This window comes from Pectinophora gossypiella, chromosome 24 (genome assembly GCF_024362695.1).
Source record: "Pectinophora gossypiella chromosome 24, ilPecGoss1.1, whole genome shotgun sequence".
Taxonomy (NCBI): Eukaryota; Metazoa; Arthropoda; class Insecta; order Lepidoptera; family Gelechiidae; genus Pectinophora; species Pectinophora gossypiella.
In genome coordinates this window covers 7,174,459-7,193,825 of record NC_065427.1, presented here as the reverse complement: position 1 = coordinate 7,193,825, position 19,367 = coordinate 7,174,459, and the positions used below count along the sequence as shown (strand labels likewise).

The 19,367-nt window shown below is 36.6% G+C and overlaps 1 protein-coding gene across 1 annotated transcript; it reads right to left on the bottom strand.

The window, feature by feature from the left end:
- Positions 1-13,357: 13,357 nt before the first annotated feature.
- Positions 13,358-14,957, bottom strand: LOC126377959 (uncharacterized). Its single transcript, XM_050025993.1, has 3 exons — positions 14,377-14,957; positions 14,094-14,295; positions 13,358-13,821 (listed from the first exon to the last, which is right to left on the bottom strand). The coding sequence occupies exons 1-3, from the start codon at positions 14,557-14,559 to the stop codon at positions 13,358-13,360; spliced, it is 849 nt and encodes a 282-aa protein (XP_049881950.1). The 5' UTR covers positions 14,560-14,957.
- Between the last annotated feature and the right edge of the window lie 4,410 nt (positions 14,958-19,367).

Genomic DNA, 19,367 nt, shown 5'->3' with positions numbered 1-19,367 from the left:
TTTGTATGAAAAATCTAAACCGCTTAAGTTAGACACTTGAAATTTGGCATGCAGGTACCTAGTTAAATTAAAGCTTAGTTGCAACAGGATATTGCAAAATTCCCACGGAAACGGGAGTTAGCGGGAAGAAATATTTGTATGAAAAAATCGAAACCGCGTAAGATAGATGTTTTCAATCTAGCATGCATGCATACCTTAGTATATATAAAGTTTAGTTATGGCTGTATTTTGAAAAATGGGAGTTAGCGGGAAAAAAATGTATGAAGAAATCTAAACTGCATAAGTTAGATGCTTGAAATTTGATATGCACTCCCACACACACAAAGATCTCTCTTTTATAACACGCCACGCGTATATACAAACTAATAGCAAATTGGTTAGAGTAACATGGCAACCGGAGATGAGAAAAAAGGGTCGCGTATCGTAATCGAAGTCCATGCGGAAAAAAGTCACGGGCGGGAATCTATTAGTATAAAATAAATTATAATAGGTAGCTACTTTAAGTAGGTATCTATCTAAATTGGAGGAAGTTATGAGGATAAAAACTGACTATTTCTCCCATCAGGTGTCATACTATATTTGAAAAAAAACACAAACATTATTGTTTTAGTTACTTATTTTTTTTTACACAACCTTTGCGCAGCTTTGAACTGAAAAATTATAAATGTTATACTTACTTATGTATTTCCTAAAGATCGGAAAGAAGAACTATTTTCAATCAAAACTGCCTTTTTTCAACTGTTTTTTTTTCGTAACTCGTCCTACAGACGGCGTGCATACACTCCACATTGCTCCACATTTTATAGCAATTTATTACGAATTTTAGGGTGGTATTAATAAACTAATCTCAGCTTTGAGACTGCCCTCAAGATCATGTCAATGTGACAGTTCTTATATAAAAACAGGGACTTGAGCATGATCTTGAGGTACAGTCTCAGCTGAGATTAGTTTGTTAATACCACCCTAAAATGGACAGTAAGAAGAACACTCAACAGTGTTGCCGCCTACATTTGAGCTTCTGGTTTCTTTTTATCCTCCGACGATACGAGCTGTGGGCGGAGGCCCATTTTATACGTCAATAGTATTATAAGTACTTTATTCCATGTCTACAGTACTAAGTTATCAGTGCAGTGTCCTCTCCCTATGAAATAAGATTCCCAATACGCCTCGTTTGAAAGAGCCGATATTCCCGAACCAAAGTTATGCGATGCTAAAAATACCTTTCGATGTGGATGTGGCGTGCTTTCAACTTTGCGGATTTGAGGTAAATGTTGCGTCATAATGCATAGCGTTATAACATAGAATAAGGAAAAGAACGGCAACTCCCAACGGCGCTCCCCACCAGCGGCTGAGCTAGGTTTACCTCACCCCCTCGGTATAACTTTAGTCTTCAATCGTCGTCATACGATAACGTCAATGTGTATTGTCTGTGTAAAACGAGGTGTTTTGTATAAAGTATAAGGGTGTGCTTATAGTAAACCACGTAAGTAATAACGACCATGGTCCAGTGGTTGAGCGTTGGGCTCACGATCCGGAGGTCCTGGGTTCGATTCCCGGTGGGGACATATCACATAAATTACTTTGTGGTCCCTAGTTTGGTTAGGACATTACAGGTTGATCACCTGATTGGCCGAAAGTAAGATGATCCGTGCTTCGGACGGCACGTTAAGCCGTTGGTCCCGGTTACTACTTACTGATATAACTAAGTAGTCACTACATGAGCCATGTCAGGGGCCTTTGGCGGCTTAAAAGTAACCCTGACACCAGGCTTGAAGAGGTTGGTACTCCACCTCACAACCCACACGATAGAAGAAGACCGCGTAAGTGCCTTTTCGAAAAATTCGTTTATGACGTGATTATCTTCAACAAAACCACGATTTCAAAAGTTGAGACTACACTTTTTAAAATGGATTGAATCGAGCTTGTCTATTGCGAAGTTTTGTTTAAATCCATAAATGTCATCATCATCAATCAGCCCGCATTTCCATCTTTCATCCCACGGTTGGGTATAGGGGGGTTAAAATGGCCACATCGAAGCAATTCATCTAAGAAAGCAATGTTGCAATTTGACATTTGCGCATATAAAAGTAAGTGCGCAGTGCAAACTAATGTCAAATAGCAATATTGCTTTCTTAGATGAATTGCTTCGATTCGATGTGGCCATTTTAACCCCCCTGGTCTCCTTCATTTTGTCCCACTCTTTCCGGTCCTGCGCTAACCTCATCCATAACTTCCCACCGCGCCGCTGGCGGGTCTATCCACTGACCTTTTCCCATCTCGTGGCCACCATTCTGTGACGGCCTTTGTCCATGAACCATCCATGTGTAGCCACACTTCAGACTCATGTTTCGTCTACTCACATCAAAATCAAAATATCAAGAAACATCATTATCATCTTGGCTTCACTTTCCTATATTTCTAAGGTTATAAACTAGGAGTTCCATGAGAGGTTGGGAGCCTGGTGATCTGTCACACAGGGTCGCAGCTAGTATAGACACCAGTCTCTCACAAAGGCACTATAGTATGTATCATTGCCCTAGTTAAGATTACATAATTTGTTACCTTTGTGAAGAGAAAATAAAGATTTATTTTATTATATTATTTAATTATCAAAATCGGTTATCCGCGAACTAACATAAAAAAAATATACAAGAAACATCATTAATTAGCGGAGGTCATAATTGTTCTATATCATTTACGTATAAGGCTCTTGAAGGGCCATATATTTTCATGCCCTTCGCGGTAAAGGTGAGTGGGGTATGGTGCGCTGAAGCCAGGAGCTTTGTGCGCGAGTTGGGGCGGCGCCTCAGGAATAGTGGAGCGGATCCCCGCTCAGAATCGTACCTGGTGCAACGCATATCACTGGCTGTTCAACGCGGAAATGCAGCCAGCATTATGGGTACATTTGCACCAGGTACGTCTCGACGCGGGCTTTTTAATTAATGTTTAGTTTAAGTGTTAATTGTACATAATTTATTTTATTTTGAGTTTTGTTTATTTCTTTTAGTTTTATTTAATTTTATTTTTGTTTTGTTTCATATTTTTGTTCCGTAACTGTTTTGTTTATGGTGTAAATAAAGTTTTATTTTTACGTATAAGTAATCTGTGAAAACATACCGAGTCAAACTCTATAGAAAGCTCTTTTGAGAAAAAGTAAAGATACCTTCATAACTTACCTCCTACATGTTACAATAACTTTCATCTTTTAATATTACCTTTTAATATTACAGGAACATAATATCTTTATCAATATCCAATTTAACCCTCCACTAATGTTACTACACAAATAGCTGGTCCTTTTTTGCGGTCCCCTCAGTTTGTCGTATGTACAATGTAAAATCTTCCATGAGGCCCAAATATCCCTTTTTTAAGGGACCGTGGGCGTAATGTGCGTCCCCTCCACAGAGATAACTCTAGATTGACATACAAGGTCTTTTGATATAAGCATAGTGCAAATTAGAAGTGTCTTGTGATAGACAGTTAGTAAATTATTGCACTTTAAAATTAGAAGAAGAAAAGTGAAGCTTGGAGAGAGGATTCTAACACCTGTGGCCTGCAATAAGAGCACCCCGATATCACTCAAAGAAAGCCTCTATTAGGTACGGTCACGAGCATTAAATGTATACACTTTGGTACCATGTCACATTAACTTTTTTGACAAATTGAACTGTGAGTCTCACTAAATGTCAAATATGTTAGTGCGACCGAGTCCTAAAGTGGGTACATTATATTGTTTATGACTGTACACAGGTACGGAATCGTTAATAAAAAGTACAGCGCACACTTGGCCAGTACAGCTCAGGTTTACTCTGTCCCATATAAACAACTTGTGAAAGCCGTGCGTGCGCCCAAACTATTATTTTTCTTCTCTGATAGAAAGTTAGGAAGTAATGAGTTTCTGTATACTTATACTTTAAAAATAACCTATACCGTATCAGATTAGATTAGACGGTCGTTATGTACCTACTTAGTATAATATGACATATCGTCACGCCTGTATCCCTGAAGGGGAAGGCAGAGGGGTATAAGTTACTACTTATGGACTGTACATACTTGTACAGTCATGAGCAATATCATGTACCCACTTTAGAACCCTGTAGCACTACCATATTTGACATTTAGTGAGACTTACGGTTTGATTTGTCAAAAAAGTTAATGTGACATGGTATCAAGTGTATACATATTAATGCTCGTGACCGTACACTCTTCGCTAGCTATGTTTTAAGCTCCGTGTAATTGGAACAGTGCGCATAATGTTTTTTTTTTTAACAGCACAGAGTCTGTTGCTGATAATTAATATTGTTATTAGTTTAAGTATTTTGTATTATTTTTTAGGGGTCTGGCTGAAAATCGGCGTCGTATTGCACCTTACGTGGGTCGATACGACATTAGCCGAGCTAGTACCCTTTTTAGTTTTAAGTCTTACATTTCATATAAGTATGTTCAAATTTTAATATTAAGAAGTTAATCTAACGTCTTAAACCTAAATAAAGATTTTATCTATCTAATTGGGTCGTGTACTAGGTTTAAGATAAGTAATTTATGAAATTCTGATTACTAAATAAAGACAGATCTAAAAGTAATGAAAATCATTTTCTTTTTGCTATTTAACTTAATTATTTATGAATTTTAATCAAGAAACACGTAATAATAACTCGGTTTTCTATGACGTCACAGGTTGCTTTGTCATACAAATATCAGCGATATGCCTATTTGATTTGCCCGGATTATTCATTCATTCACTCATTCATTTTAAAATTAACAGTTGTCAACCGTCCCTTTCCTCGACGGAAAAGAAAATGATAGGAATATCTTAAAGTACTTAAATTAGGAGATGTTAGCAGGAATCTGGGCCAGTCCCAATCTGAAAGGCAAATTATGCTATCAAAACCAAACTTGCGCTGTGTGTAGGTACCCTAATTAAATTCAGATCCGATTAAACTCGAGTAACTTCTCGGAAAATTGGTATCGATTAGGTCTGACGCAAACCTACGATTACAATACAGGGTGTTAGTGACATCATAACGAATACTGAGGGGGATGATTCTGACCATGATTCTGAGTTAATATCAAGTGGAATATTCCGTCGCAAAATGCATGTATTTCTTTGTTTTTTTTTTAGTTATTTTCATTACTATACTTTTGCGATGCAAAATTCCACTTGATATTAATTCAGAATAATGAGCTCAATCATCCTCCGCAGTATTTGTTACGACGTCACTTACACCCTGTACAAGTACATACAAGTAGATAGGATGGTAGTGACATCGTAACCATTACTGAGGGGGATGATTCAGACCATGATTCTGAATTCATATCAAGTGGATTTTCCAAATAAAATGTCGGAAAATTTACGAAAATTTTAGTGTTTTTTTTTACATTATTTTCCGTTCCATACTTTTGCGACGGAAAATTCCATTTGATATCAACTCAGAATCATGGTCTGAATCATCCCTCAAAGTTTTCGTTACGATGTCATTAACACCCTGTATAGGACGTTGATTTGTGTGGGTGCGTCGTAATGCACGTACCAGAATGAATGAATGAATAAACACGTTAAAAACGATTTCTTCTAGACTACCTTCGACAAACGCTATTTAGAGGTTATTAATTACGATAGATTATACATTAATTTCTATAACAACATAACATACTATGGATTACGACCCCGATTCCCACAGAAACCACCTAATTTTCTCTTAAGTTATACCCGTCATTTTCTTATTCGCCGAAAAGGAAAGGGACGGACGATTGACCACTGTTAATTTTAAATAAAATAGCCGTCTGGCTGATATGCTGTTTGACATGTGCTGTCAACTTAATTCTGTCGTGTTATTGGCCAATACAAAATTTTGTTAAGGTATTTTTTCTGCCTAAAATTGACGTGCGTTCTATAAATTTGATGCCTGTCGATTACCCGTCCTTTTCCTTTTCGGCGGATAAGAAAATGACAGGTATAACTTTAAATAAAATTAGATCGTGTGTATTGGAATTCTTTCGTTACTCGATACTGTAGGTATCTGTCTTTTTCTCTGTCTACCCAAATGGGGATAGAGTCGTGTATAATTATTTATGTCCAGTTGATCGTGTGCAACAGACCTCCCGTTCATCAGAATTAATTCCATTTTCAACATGCCAATCATTACTCGGAGTTCGCTTGTGGCATCATATATGAAAAGTTCTAACGATTGACTATTGTAGGCGGCTAAAGTACTGCGGAATATTATAACTGAGACTTTTCCTGTTACGTGATGGGAGCTATAAATTAAATAAGTACAGAAAAAGCTAGAGTCGGGATAAACGATTTCTCTTATATCTGCTCTCTTTGAATCTGCTTATTATCCGCAGGAGAACTAAAGTCACCGACATAGCTCGGAGAATTGCAAAGCTGGAGTGGCAGTGGGCAGGACACATAGCGAGGAGAACCGATGGGCGCTGGGGCGGAAGGGTTCTGGAATGGCGACCACGTGTCGGACGACGCTTAATGGGTAGGCCCGCTACAAGGTGGACCGACGATCTGGTGAAGGTCGCGGGAAGCCGCTGGATGCGGGCAGCGCAGGACCGATCGTCGTGGAGATCCTTGGGGGAGGCCTATGCCCAGCAGTGGGCGTCGTACGGCTGATGATGATGAATAAACTAATCTCAGCTGAGACTGCCCTCACGATCATGCTCAAGTCCCTGTTTTTATATAAGAATTGTCACATTGACATAACTACCATTTGATTCTAAAAAAGACAAAAGTTCAGTCATGCTATTTTCTTAATGTCCCTCTGCTATCTCATTTTCCTTTTCAAAACAACATAGCATCACGCCTATAGCCCTAAAGCGGTAGGCAGATGTATTACACCGAATCCTCGTCATATAATAGGGGGCGAGCCTATTTATTGCCATTAAATATTGCCATTTTAATTTCATTATTTTTACATTCAGTTTATAGTAAGTTCATTCATTTTATTGCAAATTATTGCCATGTTATGTTGCCATGTTTTGATTAACAAACACGATTAAAAGTATGTTTTTATAGGAGCCACGCAGGCGCGCCGGCGTGGGCAATTACTTTGAGATTAAATAGTTCAAAATTCGAACAATAAAAACTATACTGTTAAAAACAAAACAACGGTAAGCGCGTAGACTTCACGATTCCAGACTAAAATATGTCCGAGTCCCAACTCGGGCCCCCCCGGGGTTGGTGAGGTAAACCTACTTCAGCCGCTGGTGGGGAGCAGAAAGTTGCAGTTCTATACGTAGTATTATTCCTTAATCTATGCTTATACACAGGACCACGGTGACTTAAATTGAAAACACTCGAGGCGGCACGTGTAGGTATAACAATCTCAAAATCGATGAAACAATTTCAATAAGAATAAACAACCACGTTGGAAAACAAAGCTTCTTTCAAGGGCAATAACGGAAACCTGTTTAAAGTTAGACTTTTACTTTGTAACTTTACGTAGACTAGTGCAATTCCTAAAGTGGGTTCTGCTGTTTTTTTTGTTGTAAACGGCATTATGGCGTGGTGGAGTATGCTCCTTACTTTTGTGACATCGTAACGAATATTCAGGGGGATGATTCAGACCATCATTCTGAGTTAATATCAAGTGGTATTTCTGGTTACATTTTGCACCTTCCCTACAACATGACCACCATGGCCGAACACTGCTTCCTAAGATACAGGTAAACCTAGTTTATGTGGCAGTATTTTACACGTGTGAATATAGTGTTAGGGTTCGTAATGTTTATTTTATTATTTAATTATTATTAGATTATATAACTTAGAGGGATTGTGTCCTCTAACATGATGGACTAATGTTATGGGCGATAGGCTGATCCCTTATCACCATAAGGTTCATCATATCCAGCTTACGACATCGTATCAACAGTGGCTGCAAGTTGTCTTTGATTACTTGTGGCTCTGCCCACCCCATTAGGGATTACGGGCGTGAGTTTATGTATGTATGTATATAACTTAATGTCAGACGGAATAAAGTCGTGAATCTGTGTCACGACTTTATTATTTTTAATTTGGAACTGGCATATTACTTCATTTGTTTTTATTTTGATTTCTTCTTTTTCGAACGGGAACGTTTTCCCGCCTTTTTGAAAAGGCGGTGACGGGAATTTTGTTCGGTTGCGGTAATCTGTTATGAAGAGTTGGAGAGTTAACATTATTTATGAAAATATAACATTATTCAAGAGAATTGCTGAATTGTTTGATTACGACGAGCACCTCCCTACCTGAGAGCAGTAGTATTATCACAGTAGTTAATGCCATCTGCGGCAAATCTACAATAAGTCACGTCAAAAAAAATTATAAATATTACTACGTGTCAAAAACATGGCAAATTGTCGTGTTATTCAGCCCACCCCATGAGTGTTCATTGGCGTGAATTGGGTCGTAAATTATGAAATTCTGATAACTAAATTAAAATAGATCTAAAACTAATGAAAAACATTTTCTTTTTCTGTTTAACTTATTTATGAATTTTAATTAAGAAAAACGTAAACGTCCGACATTTCATCACGTTTTAATGACGTCACAGTGTGCTTTTTCATACAAATTCCACAGTAATTTCGTGTATTGACGTTTAGTAAAAAGTAACTGATTTGACTAGTTCGAAACTAGCCTATTTTTGTAATATATATCTTTGTACAACCGCGCCCGTTTCTTTTTATAGTTCCTACGAAGCACTCTCATACATTAGTACTGAAAGTAGGTCAGCGTGTTTAGAGTTTTTTCTAAGCAAAACCTAGTAACATCACTAAGTGAAATACAAAACGTGCTTTAGTAGAGCCACAGATACACAACACAACACAAACAGCCTATATGCGTCCCACTGCTAGGCACAGGCCTCCCCTCAATCAACCGGAGGGGGTATGGAGCATACTCCACCACGCTGCTCCAATGCGGGTTGGTGGAGGTGTTTTTACGGCTAATAGCCGGGACCAACGGCTTAACGTGCCCTCCGAAGCACGGAATCATCTTACTTTTTAATTAATGTTATGCCGAATGAATATTTTTTCTTTCTTCTTTCTTTCTTTCAACAACACAACACAAAAACAAAATAAGGAAGCAAGAGTAATCTGTCAGGGTCGAAGCAAATGGAACTCCATGGTCTCTGCTTACCCCGGTGGGAAATAGGCGTGAGTTTATGTATGTATGTAGACATACCTATATAATATATTATTAGACCTCGGATATTCATGACACAAGAATGTTTGCAATAAAAACTTGGCCCTAAAATACTGAATTTGAAATAACTTTGTAAGTGGATTAAAAAGGATTGTGAAACACTTGATGATATTTGAACAGTAGAGTACTTTTTTTTTATATCCAGGCGGAGGATTTTTGAGCTTCTTTATATAAGTGGTGCATGCTCGCCTCGAAATGTTCGTGTACGCGGTGGCGTCCGGAAGTCGGGTCGCACCTTTCCCTCAAAAATGTGCGAAGGGAGCGATGGCTGGCTTTCGCGTCAACTCGTGATCGGGTGCTGCGTATGTGGACAGGCCTGCTTCTGTCAGGGAGCTCATAAAACACTGTTTCTGTGATAAAGTCACATAAACTCTTTATGTTTCACTTTCCTTCCACCGACTGTAATTGGAATACCATTGTATTTAAGTCTATAAATTATGTAATACAAACTGGATTAAAAGAAAAGAAAGGAAAACATGAAACAGTAGGACTAGGGCCCTGTGCTGGGAGGTTTTCTGGCCACGTCTTTCCCTCAGCGTTACAGATTCCGATGTGGTAGTAGTTTTACAGCTAGTTACATAATATGTAATTTAATTATGTTTGACGTTCAAAAAGCGCTAACTTTGTAAGCTAATTTTGAAAAATAAATATTTTTGAATTTTTGAATATTTTTTTGAATTCGCGCTTTTTAAATGGGTAGTACCTATCCTAGGTCAAAGATAAATTATGAAATTCTGATTACTAATTGAAGACAGATCTAAAGGTGCCAAAAAACGTTTCCTTTTTTTCTATTTAAAATTATGTAAGTATGAAAAGTAAAATGTACTTAATAAATAAGTGCGACATTCAGTCACGTTATGACGTCACAGGTTGCTTTTTCATACAAATTTCATAGTATTTTTTTTTTGTTTTGGTTTTCCCCGAAGGGTAAGGCAAAGGGAACTATGCCCATACAGCCATGTCTTACGTATTTTTTTCTTGATGAATAATGAAATGTGAAAGGTGATGATGATGAAACCTAAGCCTCCTACTCCGAACCACAAACGAATTAACTCGAAAGTCCGCATAAACTTTCGAGTTATGAAGCGGCTTCTTGACACGAAGCGAAAATAGGCAGATACACTTTGTTCATTGAATACTCCAATATAATAACACTCGCGAATGTCTTCCGACTAACTTAATGCGATCATCAACCACAAAACACCACTTCGTATTAATTATTTAGATTATTCAATGAAGAAAGCAACTGTCCCGTTCCCGTTTCCCGCCAAAAAGACATTCCATAGTAATTTCGTGTTTTGACGTTAAGTAAAAAGTATCTGATTTGACTAGTTGGAAACTAGTCTATGGTTATTATTAGAAAGGTTGTATATCAAGGGTTTACTTACCAATCCGCGCTGTTGGTGTGCCATGTCCCCGGGGTACTGATGGTTGACGAAGCCCGTCGGAGGTGGTTTTTGTTTAGGTTGCTAAGTGAAAAATAAAATAAATAATAATTATCTGCCGTCTTCTGTATTTCCGAATGCATATAACCCGGGTGCTTTCAAGGCCAGACTGAACAGGCACCTGGGCGAGCTCCGTCTTAGGCCTCGTCAATGCCTTCGGGCAAGTCTGGGGCCAAGAGGAAACCCATCAAAAGAAAAAAAAAACATAAGCTAGCTTGCGAGGTTTAGTTAACAAAAATCACTCCCGTATGTGATTTTTCAAAAACCCGCTCTCGTGTTTTTCAAAATAATGTCTTACGACAGAATGTTCTTTTGAAATCCAAACTCCATTGTTTTACTGTTGTGCCTCGACATCTCGGCTTAAGAGGATAAACTCATGAGAGGGTGTCATGGCGGCAAATGAATAGTGACCCCCCCTGACTTCAAAAATGGATCCTCTATTGGATATGATGTAACACTGATTTGTTCCTGTTGTGTGTGATGGCAAAACCAAATCTAGCATCCATAAGTCTTTATGAAACGCATGTATTATCTCCGAATTATATTAGTATACTTAGTATATAATTTTACCCTCATCCCATGTAATAGGCGGCCACATATTATATTATTACGGTGTATTTGAGAAACTACTTTAGCTGTTTTAAGTTCTGTGGAATACTTGAAAGAAAATAAATTCGAGTGATTTTAAAGTGGAAAGTTGGAGACGAGGCGTGGGCGGCACGGCCTGCCTACTGCTTCCCACGCCCGAGCCAGCTCATTCATAATCAGTCTTAGGCCCGTATTTATAAACCGCTCTTATCTCTGAGATCTATCTTGAGTGAGCTCTTAAGATGACGTCCTTATTAATAAACGGAACTTAAGTGCGCGTTTAGGGTTACGATATCAACTGAGTGACGCCGTATTAATAAACGAAACTCGGCTCTCAAGAGTGCTCTCAAGATGTTACTTAAGATCGTGTTTGCTGAGTGCCGTCAAACCGTGACTTGAGTGCGGGTTTTGTGATCTCGCGATAATGGAATTAGAAAATATTTTACAAGAAATCAATTATTACGACGATTTAGATCATTACGACGATTTGTTATGGCAAGATGCGTATCGTTTGCCAAAAGTTTATATCAGGGACGCCGAAAATCCCTTTGAAATGCGAGCGGATCGGTTCCAGAAAAGATACAGATTCTGCCAAGAATCTGTATTGTTTATAACATCGTTACTGAGAAGTGACTTAGAAAAACAGGACAACAGAGGTCTACCGATTGCTCCGGAAATAGCAGTTTTATTAACTCTGAGATTTTATGCTACAGCGTCATTTCAGGTAAGCTAGAATTTATTCAATACTAATTATTCTACTTTTGTCTTTAAAAAGTGTAAGTGACAGCACAATGAACACCGAAATTACTATGTATCTGAACATCTTGAGGTCTGAATACAGTAGAGCAATGCACCATATCCTTCTGAACGAGTAAATGAAAGAAAGCCTGTGTCCAGGACAGGAATAAGTTAGTAATAGGTAGTAATTTAATTTTACATAAATGACTTACACAAACCTTGCCTTTTCAGATAGTCTGTGGAGACTTACTGCACATATCACAGCCTACCGCCTCAAATATTATTACGAAGGTTTCAAAGTTGCTAGCTCAATTGCATACACACTACATAAAGTTTCCCCGAGGAGCAGAGGCTAACAGAAACAGAGAATTGTTTAAAGAGATGGGTAGACATGGACAGTGGCCTGGACTTCCCGGGATCGATGGAGCTATTGACTGTACCCATGTTAAAATTGTATCAACACCAGGGTGCCAGCACCATGAAGTCTTTAGAAATAGGAAATCAGATTTTTCTATTAATGTCCAGGTTGTTGCAGGGCCCCGCAGGGAAATATTAGACATAGTAGCCAGATGGGCAGGCAGCATGCACGATTCTAGGATATTTCAAATGTCATCAGTTTACATAAAATACACGCAGGGTATTTTAAATGGAAGACTTGTCGGAGACAATGGGTATCCTACACTACCTTTTGTTCTCACACCTATAAGACCTGCCCCCGAAGATGCTCCCTCAGTACGGTACAATAGAGCTCAAATAAAAACCAGAAATGTTGTGGAAAGAACATTCGGCATTTGGAAGCGGAGGTTTCCCTGTTTATCTAGAGGCCTAGGTAACAAACTGTCAACTGTTTCTCATATAATTGTATCATGTGCGGTATTACACAACTTGTCATTAATTTTAAATGATGTCATGGTTTTTGATGAGAATCAGAATGATGAACAAGAAGAAACAGATAGTTTAATACCAAGCACTAGCACTGGATTTTTAATTAGAAATTCAATTGTTGAAAATTATTACCAATAATCTTTATGAGCAGTGCTTTGTGATTGAATAGTATTTGAAATTATTTAATAAAACATATTTTATATATTGACTTATATGCTTTTATTTAATAAATTAACAATATTCCATTTATTATATTATGCCACATCCCCTCTTCAGGCATCAGTTGCAGTATCTGAAACAAATTAGATGAAAAGTGTTATTAATTATCCCAGGACTTAACAAAGCTATACTAGTTTTTAAAATAGTATGATGAGCAAGTAGATAATACTGATGTACCTGACGAACACTGCTGCTGCAGTTGAAGTTCTGCGAGGTCTGCTCTCGCCTTTGCTTCTCTTATTCTTTCTCTTAACAATAAAACCTCCAACTCATGAATCTCATTAGCCCGTCTCTATCTGTCTTTATATTCCTTATCCAGAATAGAACTTTTATGCCTTTGAAAAGTTTGGGTAGCTGTATTTGATGGGTTAATAAGAGGTGGAGTAGGAAAACGTGGAGGTGGGGTAGGAAGACGTGGTGGTGGAGTGGATGTAGGAAGAGGTGGTGGTGGAGTGGAAGCAGTAAGAGGTGGTGGTGGTGGAGTGGATGTAGGGAGAGGTGGTGGTGGAGTGGTTGTAGGGAGAGCTGGTGGTGGAGTGGTTGTAGTGAGAGACAGTAGTGGACCTACTCCAGGTGGAGGTGGTGTCAATGTTGTCCGGGTTGGGGCAAGGGCAAGTGGTGCTTGTGTAACAACAGCGCATGGGAATGGTGATGAAGAAAATGCACTGGTGGATGGTATTTGGGAAGAAGTTGGGGGAAGACAAGAGACGGGCTGCAAGTCCATATTTACTTCTTGGACGGCAAGGTCAGCGGTTACTGGAACAAAGTAATTTAAACAGAGAAATATAAAAAAGATCTAATTTACATATTTAAAAATGATAGAATTGATGATAGCTGTTTTTGGAGAATGTGTGGCTTACAACATACTGCCAGGTTTGAATCCCAGCTCTGGCTCTAGACCATTGGCCATAGGCTCACCCCTCAGACTTAAACATAGCTGGCAAGTAGTGATTTTGTATTTACTATATACTTCTGCCTACCCCTTCGGCGATATAGGCGTGATGCTATATTAGAAGAAAATTACTTACCTGGAATTGTATCAGAGTCAACAGCATCATCGATACCAACTATTAGAGCAGGGGCCACCTCAGACACATCTGGGTCTACAACTGCATCACTGGTTGCAGGCCCTCCTCCAGTAGCTAGCCGATGTTGACGTTCTTTTGTCAGTGCTTCCCTTTGCCGCTGCTTGAGGTTCATCCACAATCTCCTAAGTTGTTTATTTGTAACCTAAAATCAAGGATGCAATTATAAAAAACTAGCAAAAAGCGAGAGGAAATCGCGCACCAAAGGTTAAATAACTTTGTTTACCTGATTGGTAGCATGAGGGCTTGCGTTGTATTCTCTGGTTACAATATCCCAAGCTTCATTTTTTGCGCGTAATGAAGCGCCATCGGTATCCTTATTCTCTATCACCGAGGAGTATCTTTTCAATATATCCAAAAAAGTTTTCTTCTCGAGGGGAGTAAAAATATGCTTCTTAATTGTTGACATCGTTATGGACAGTAATTACTTTACGTTTATTATTGATAACTAAAGTCTAAACTATACAAAAACAAAACAAGTGGTTGCGAAGGACGCGTCTTTTTTTTTTGAGAATGATGTTTGTTGCGTTTTGTTTTCACTACACATTGCGTTTTGAAATCATAACAAATTATTTTTAAAACGTTAAATGACCGTTTTTATAATAAATTTAAATAACCTACGTTTGAATTATAATAATTTTAACATTTTAGTAAAGAATTGAACAATTTTTAATATGTTTGAAGCCCTAAACCGAAATATTTTTTTAAAGCAGGAACGAAACGTTGATTCGTTCGGTCTATAGTTCACTCAATTAGGACGTTTACTTGAGATCCTGAACTTGAGATCGATATCATGTGATACGCGCTCAATATTCGTCTATTAATTAACGTCGCACTTAAGACGCTGTTTACATCTTGAGAGTGACTCAGTTGATATCGCTCTTGAGAGCGGTATTGAGATCGGTTTATAAATACGGGCCTTATTCATAAACTCAATATTGGCCCCGATTCCTGCAGACACCTCCTAATTTTATTAAGTTATACCCGTCATTTTCTTATCCGCCGAAAAGGAAAGGGACGGGTGACGGGTGACGGGTGTTTTTTGTCAACAAGTTAATTTTAAAATGAATGAATAACCCATGCGAATAAAATAGGCATCTCGCTGGTATGCAATCCGTTTGACGTGCTGTCTACTTAATTCTGTCGGGTTATTGGCAATGTAAAATTTTTAGACGGTTGTTTTAGATTTATGCTTAAAATTGACGTGTATTCCATAAATTTTATATCGATTTCCCGTCCCTTTCTTTTTCAACGAATAAGAAAATGCCAGGTATAACTTAAAATAAAATTAGATGTAATCTGCAGTAATTAGCACCATTCTCGCTAAAGAGGTTCGTATTCAACTGAACGCTAACTGCTTAAGTACACATTGCATTATTTGTAAGTATTTCGTTTTCTGAAAATCCGGAAGCTGGATTGTAAACCGCATCCAAATGGTTTTAAATGTTATTTTTCAAAAAGTCGCTTACCTGGTCATAAGCGCATTCAGATGTGATATTTGTTAACAAAACCTCGTAAAAGACTAGCTAGTTTCAATCCAGGTAAAACATATTATAGTCATTTTTTTAATTTTTTGGCCTGGTTACATAGACCTTTAGGCCAAAACACAATTTAGTCACAATTTTTACGCAGACTCAAAATTAATTGAAAAAAATCGAGGTAATGTTGAAGAAAACTACGCTTAAAAAGGCGCGAATAAAGGCGCTTATTTTCACTATATTACAATTTTGTAGTAGATTTTAAGCAAAGAAAACATATTGTCTAGGTACTTACTAAATAATGTGTTGATTTGATTTATAAAGCGACGAATGCACTCATTCATATAATGTCCGATTCATAAATTGAATATTTCTCGTAACATAAGTATCTACGTAAGAATGTTTTAGGCAGTAAATTGTGGGCTGAGCCCTAAAGTAAGAAATACTTAGATTTATTATTGACAAATGAACGAAAAGTAACTGGGGATAGGAAAAGTATACTTACATGGGAAGCAATAACACTGAATTTACAAAAGAGTTATCAAAATTAATGTCTTATTTTTTATAAATGCCGGGTATTTCGAATTTCGAAAGCACGTGTAGCTCGTATAATCCTATACAGGCAAAGGTATTAAAGCCATACAGCCTCATCTTTTATTTTATTTATACAATTTCTTCTAATTTGTTTAAGTAAGAGTATTCGCCAGTTCTATGGATCTTCCTTCTTGAAATTATTTTATGAAGGATTTTTAGACAAACTTTGTATACTTAGTATTGTTTTGTTATTATTGTTTTAATTCGCCATAACTAAATCAGACAAAGATCTGAGCACCATACAGCCTTGATTTCAGTAAATTCTTCGAAATATACGTTCAAAATAGGTTTTATTGAAGTTGACGCACGAAGATGGTGCATTCGGTTGCCTTTTTAGCAATACTAGGTAACAGTAAGTAAGTTTGTATGTTAATTTTAAGTAGTAGACGGATGAAAATGATAACAGTTGGCGGATACCACCAACCAATAACCAGACAATTCTGCTCAGGAGTAGGTAACTATCTTTATTTCCAAAAAAAAACACCAATTCATATACATTTTTTAAACATTAATTATTACGGTTAGGTTTACGTGTATATCTCTAAGTTTTTGGCGCGATCTAAATTTTTTATTTAAGTAATAAATAATATTGTCTCAATACAGGACGTAACCAGATCATACTTTTTTCCAGAAACATATTTTTTAGCCTGTAACCATTTGAATTATTTATTGCACAGATAATAAATTTATTGTCATATAATTTATAAGTCACTTCGATTTTATTTATTGTCATTGACGTTAAGTTTTATATTTATTATTGTCATAAATATTTTAAGGACTGGCGGTACACAACACACATAACATAGCACGCCTTTACCCCAGAAGGGGTAGGCAGAGGTGGCGGTTACTTGGTTACAATCCATTACAAATTATTATTGTAGAAATACCGCGCTTGAATAAAACATCGATTTATGCAGTAGCTAAATTATTTGTAATGTTCCTTTATTACCTACTTATATTTATTTATTTTTATTTCCTATCGAATGCGTTGACCAGCCCTGATGTAAACATTCAAAATTTTAATACAAGGAGTTTCGAAAAGGGAAGTTAAGTTTTCGGCCGCCATTTTGACGTTCGACAAAAATGTGTTGCCAGCACGGAAATTCTTCCCTATGATGGGAGATAATTAAATTTAATTTTAAAATAAAATACTGTTGATAGCTCTACGACATGTTACACTTTAAAAGGTTACAATTTATTGATATGATTAATCTCATATGGTGCTATTCAGAACGTTTAGTGGCGAAGATATGTAACTGCTCAAGTGCTACTTTTAAACAAACAATATATATTAGTTTAAAACACCTATTTATGTATATTTAATTGCAATATGCTTCCAATAATCACTACTCAATGTTATCCACTAACTACCTTACTATCAATGACTTTAAAAGACAATAAAATAATTTTGTAAAACTCTACGGAATATTATTAAAAAATTATTAAATATATAAATAAAATATATGTATAGATATTTCGCTAAACCGTAACATGTAGGTTGGGACGTCTGTCCGTTACAATAAATAGATGATTAATGGATTCATTGACTTGCTTAAAGCCACAATACATGTTGTAATATATTTTAAAGCCAAATATTTTAGTCTGTGAGGTTATGTCGGCGTACGACGCCATTACTTAAGTCGATAGATACAATAATAAGTATAGTACACAAATAGGTAACAACTTTCTTAGATATACAGCCTTCAATTTCAGTGCGAAACCGACATAGTACTTGTTATATGAAAGAAGAAACATAATGACAGGGTGGGCAGCGCGGGATTAACTAATTGTAGGCATAAGAATAAGGTCATTGACATTCATACGTGGTGATACATTCTTTTAACATCATATTGTTGGCTGCTGATTATAATATATAAAGCACCCACCTGCAATTGATCAGCCTGGTGGAACTTGCTTAAGGTTGATAAATACACATGAAGTTTGAACCTAGTGAAGTTGCTTCAATAAACATGCCATTTTCCAAAAAATTATCATCAAATTCTACTGTTATATATTTATTTATATATATTTCCAATATGCGATTAATTGTCTTCTAATTCACAGCGGAGCAGCGAGGTGGAGTCAGCTCTTTGCCACCTCCATTGACAGTGGCAGTGTTTAAATTATGTCATTTTTGTTCTAGTATCTGTTGAAGTGTAGACGGCTGATATATATTTAACTGTATATATATTAATTTGACTGATATTTATTTTTATATTTCAATGATTGTTCGTGATATTCTTTTTTATTTATATTTAATTTGAAATTTACCCAATGTCCCTCCTGAGACTGCTCACACCCGTACCTAGGATCCAATAGTACATAAATACAGAAAGCTGTTTAACGTTCCAATGCTATTTTACAATTAACTATACCATAAACATGAAACATTTAAACGTAGTTAAAGCATTTTTTCTGTCGGTCCGGTAGCGCTTTGCCGAAACATTTAATTCTATCAATATATATATTATTATAAATATTCGCAAATAAATATTGAATATATTCCTTTTTATTTATTTTTAAGTATCAATTGTTTATATCAATTCATTATCCCGTTCAGATATATATTTTATTAATATTAACGAATAGATATTTATTTCTTTGGCTGTTTTAGACGTTCGAGTAATTTAAAAGGCTTTATATTCAGTGTAAGAATATTAAGTACATTTAGTACTAATTATTTTACGCAAATCCAGGACCGACGTAGCCGTCTTGAAGGCTTTTAATATATATATTTTACACCATAACCATACACTTAACGACTAATCACAACGATTATTATGTATATATTTGGTAAAGTATTAAAATGGATCTACAGGATTTTAAATATTATTGTCATAGTAACTACTTATAATACTGTATTTTGCTAAGATAATAATATATGTTAAACATTTTCAAGTTAAACTAATACTGATTAATTATTTGATAAAGGAGATCAAAATACAGAGGTACCTATACTTATTATTTTTAAGTACAGCATTTGTCCATGGCAGTTAGCGTGACAAAGTAAAAAAATACCTCATAACTAATTAAACTAACAAAACTCATGTAAGTACAGATTGTAAAATTAAATTTGAATGTACAGTAAGTAATGTAACAACAAATACTTTATCAATAATCATAAAATGTACACAAAAAGTATTCT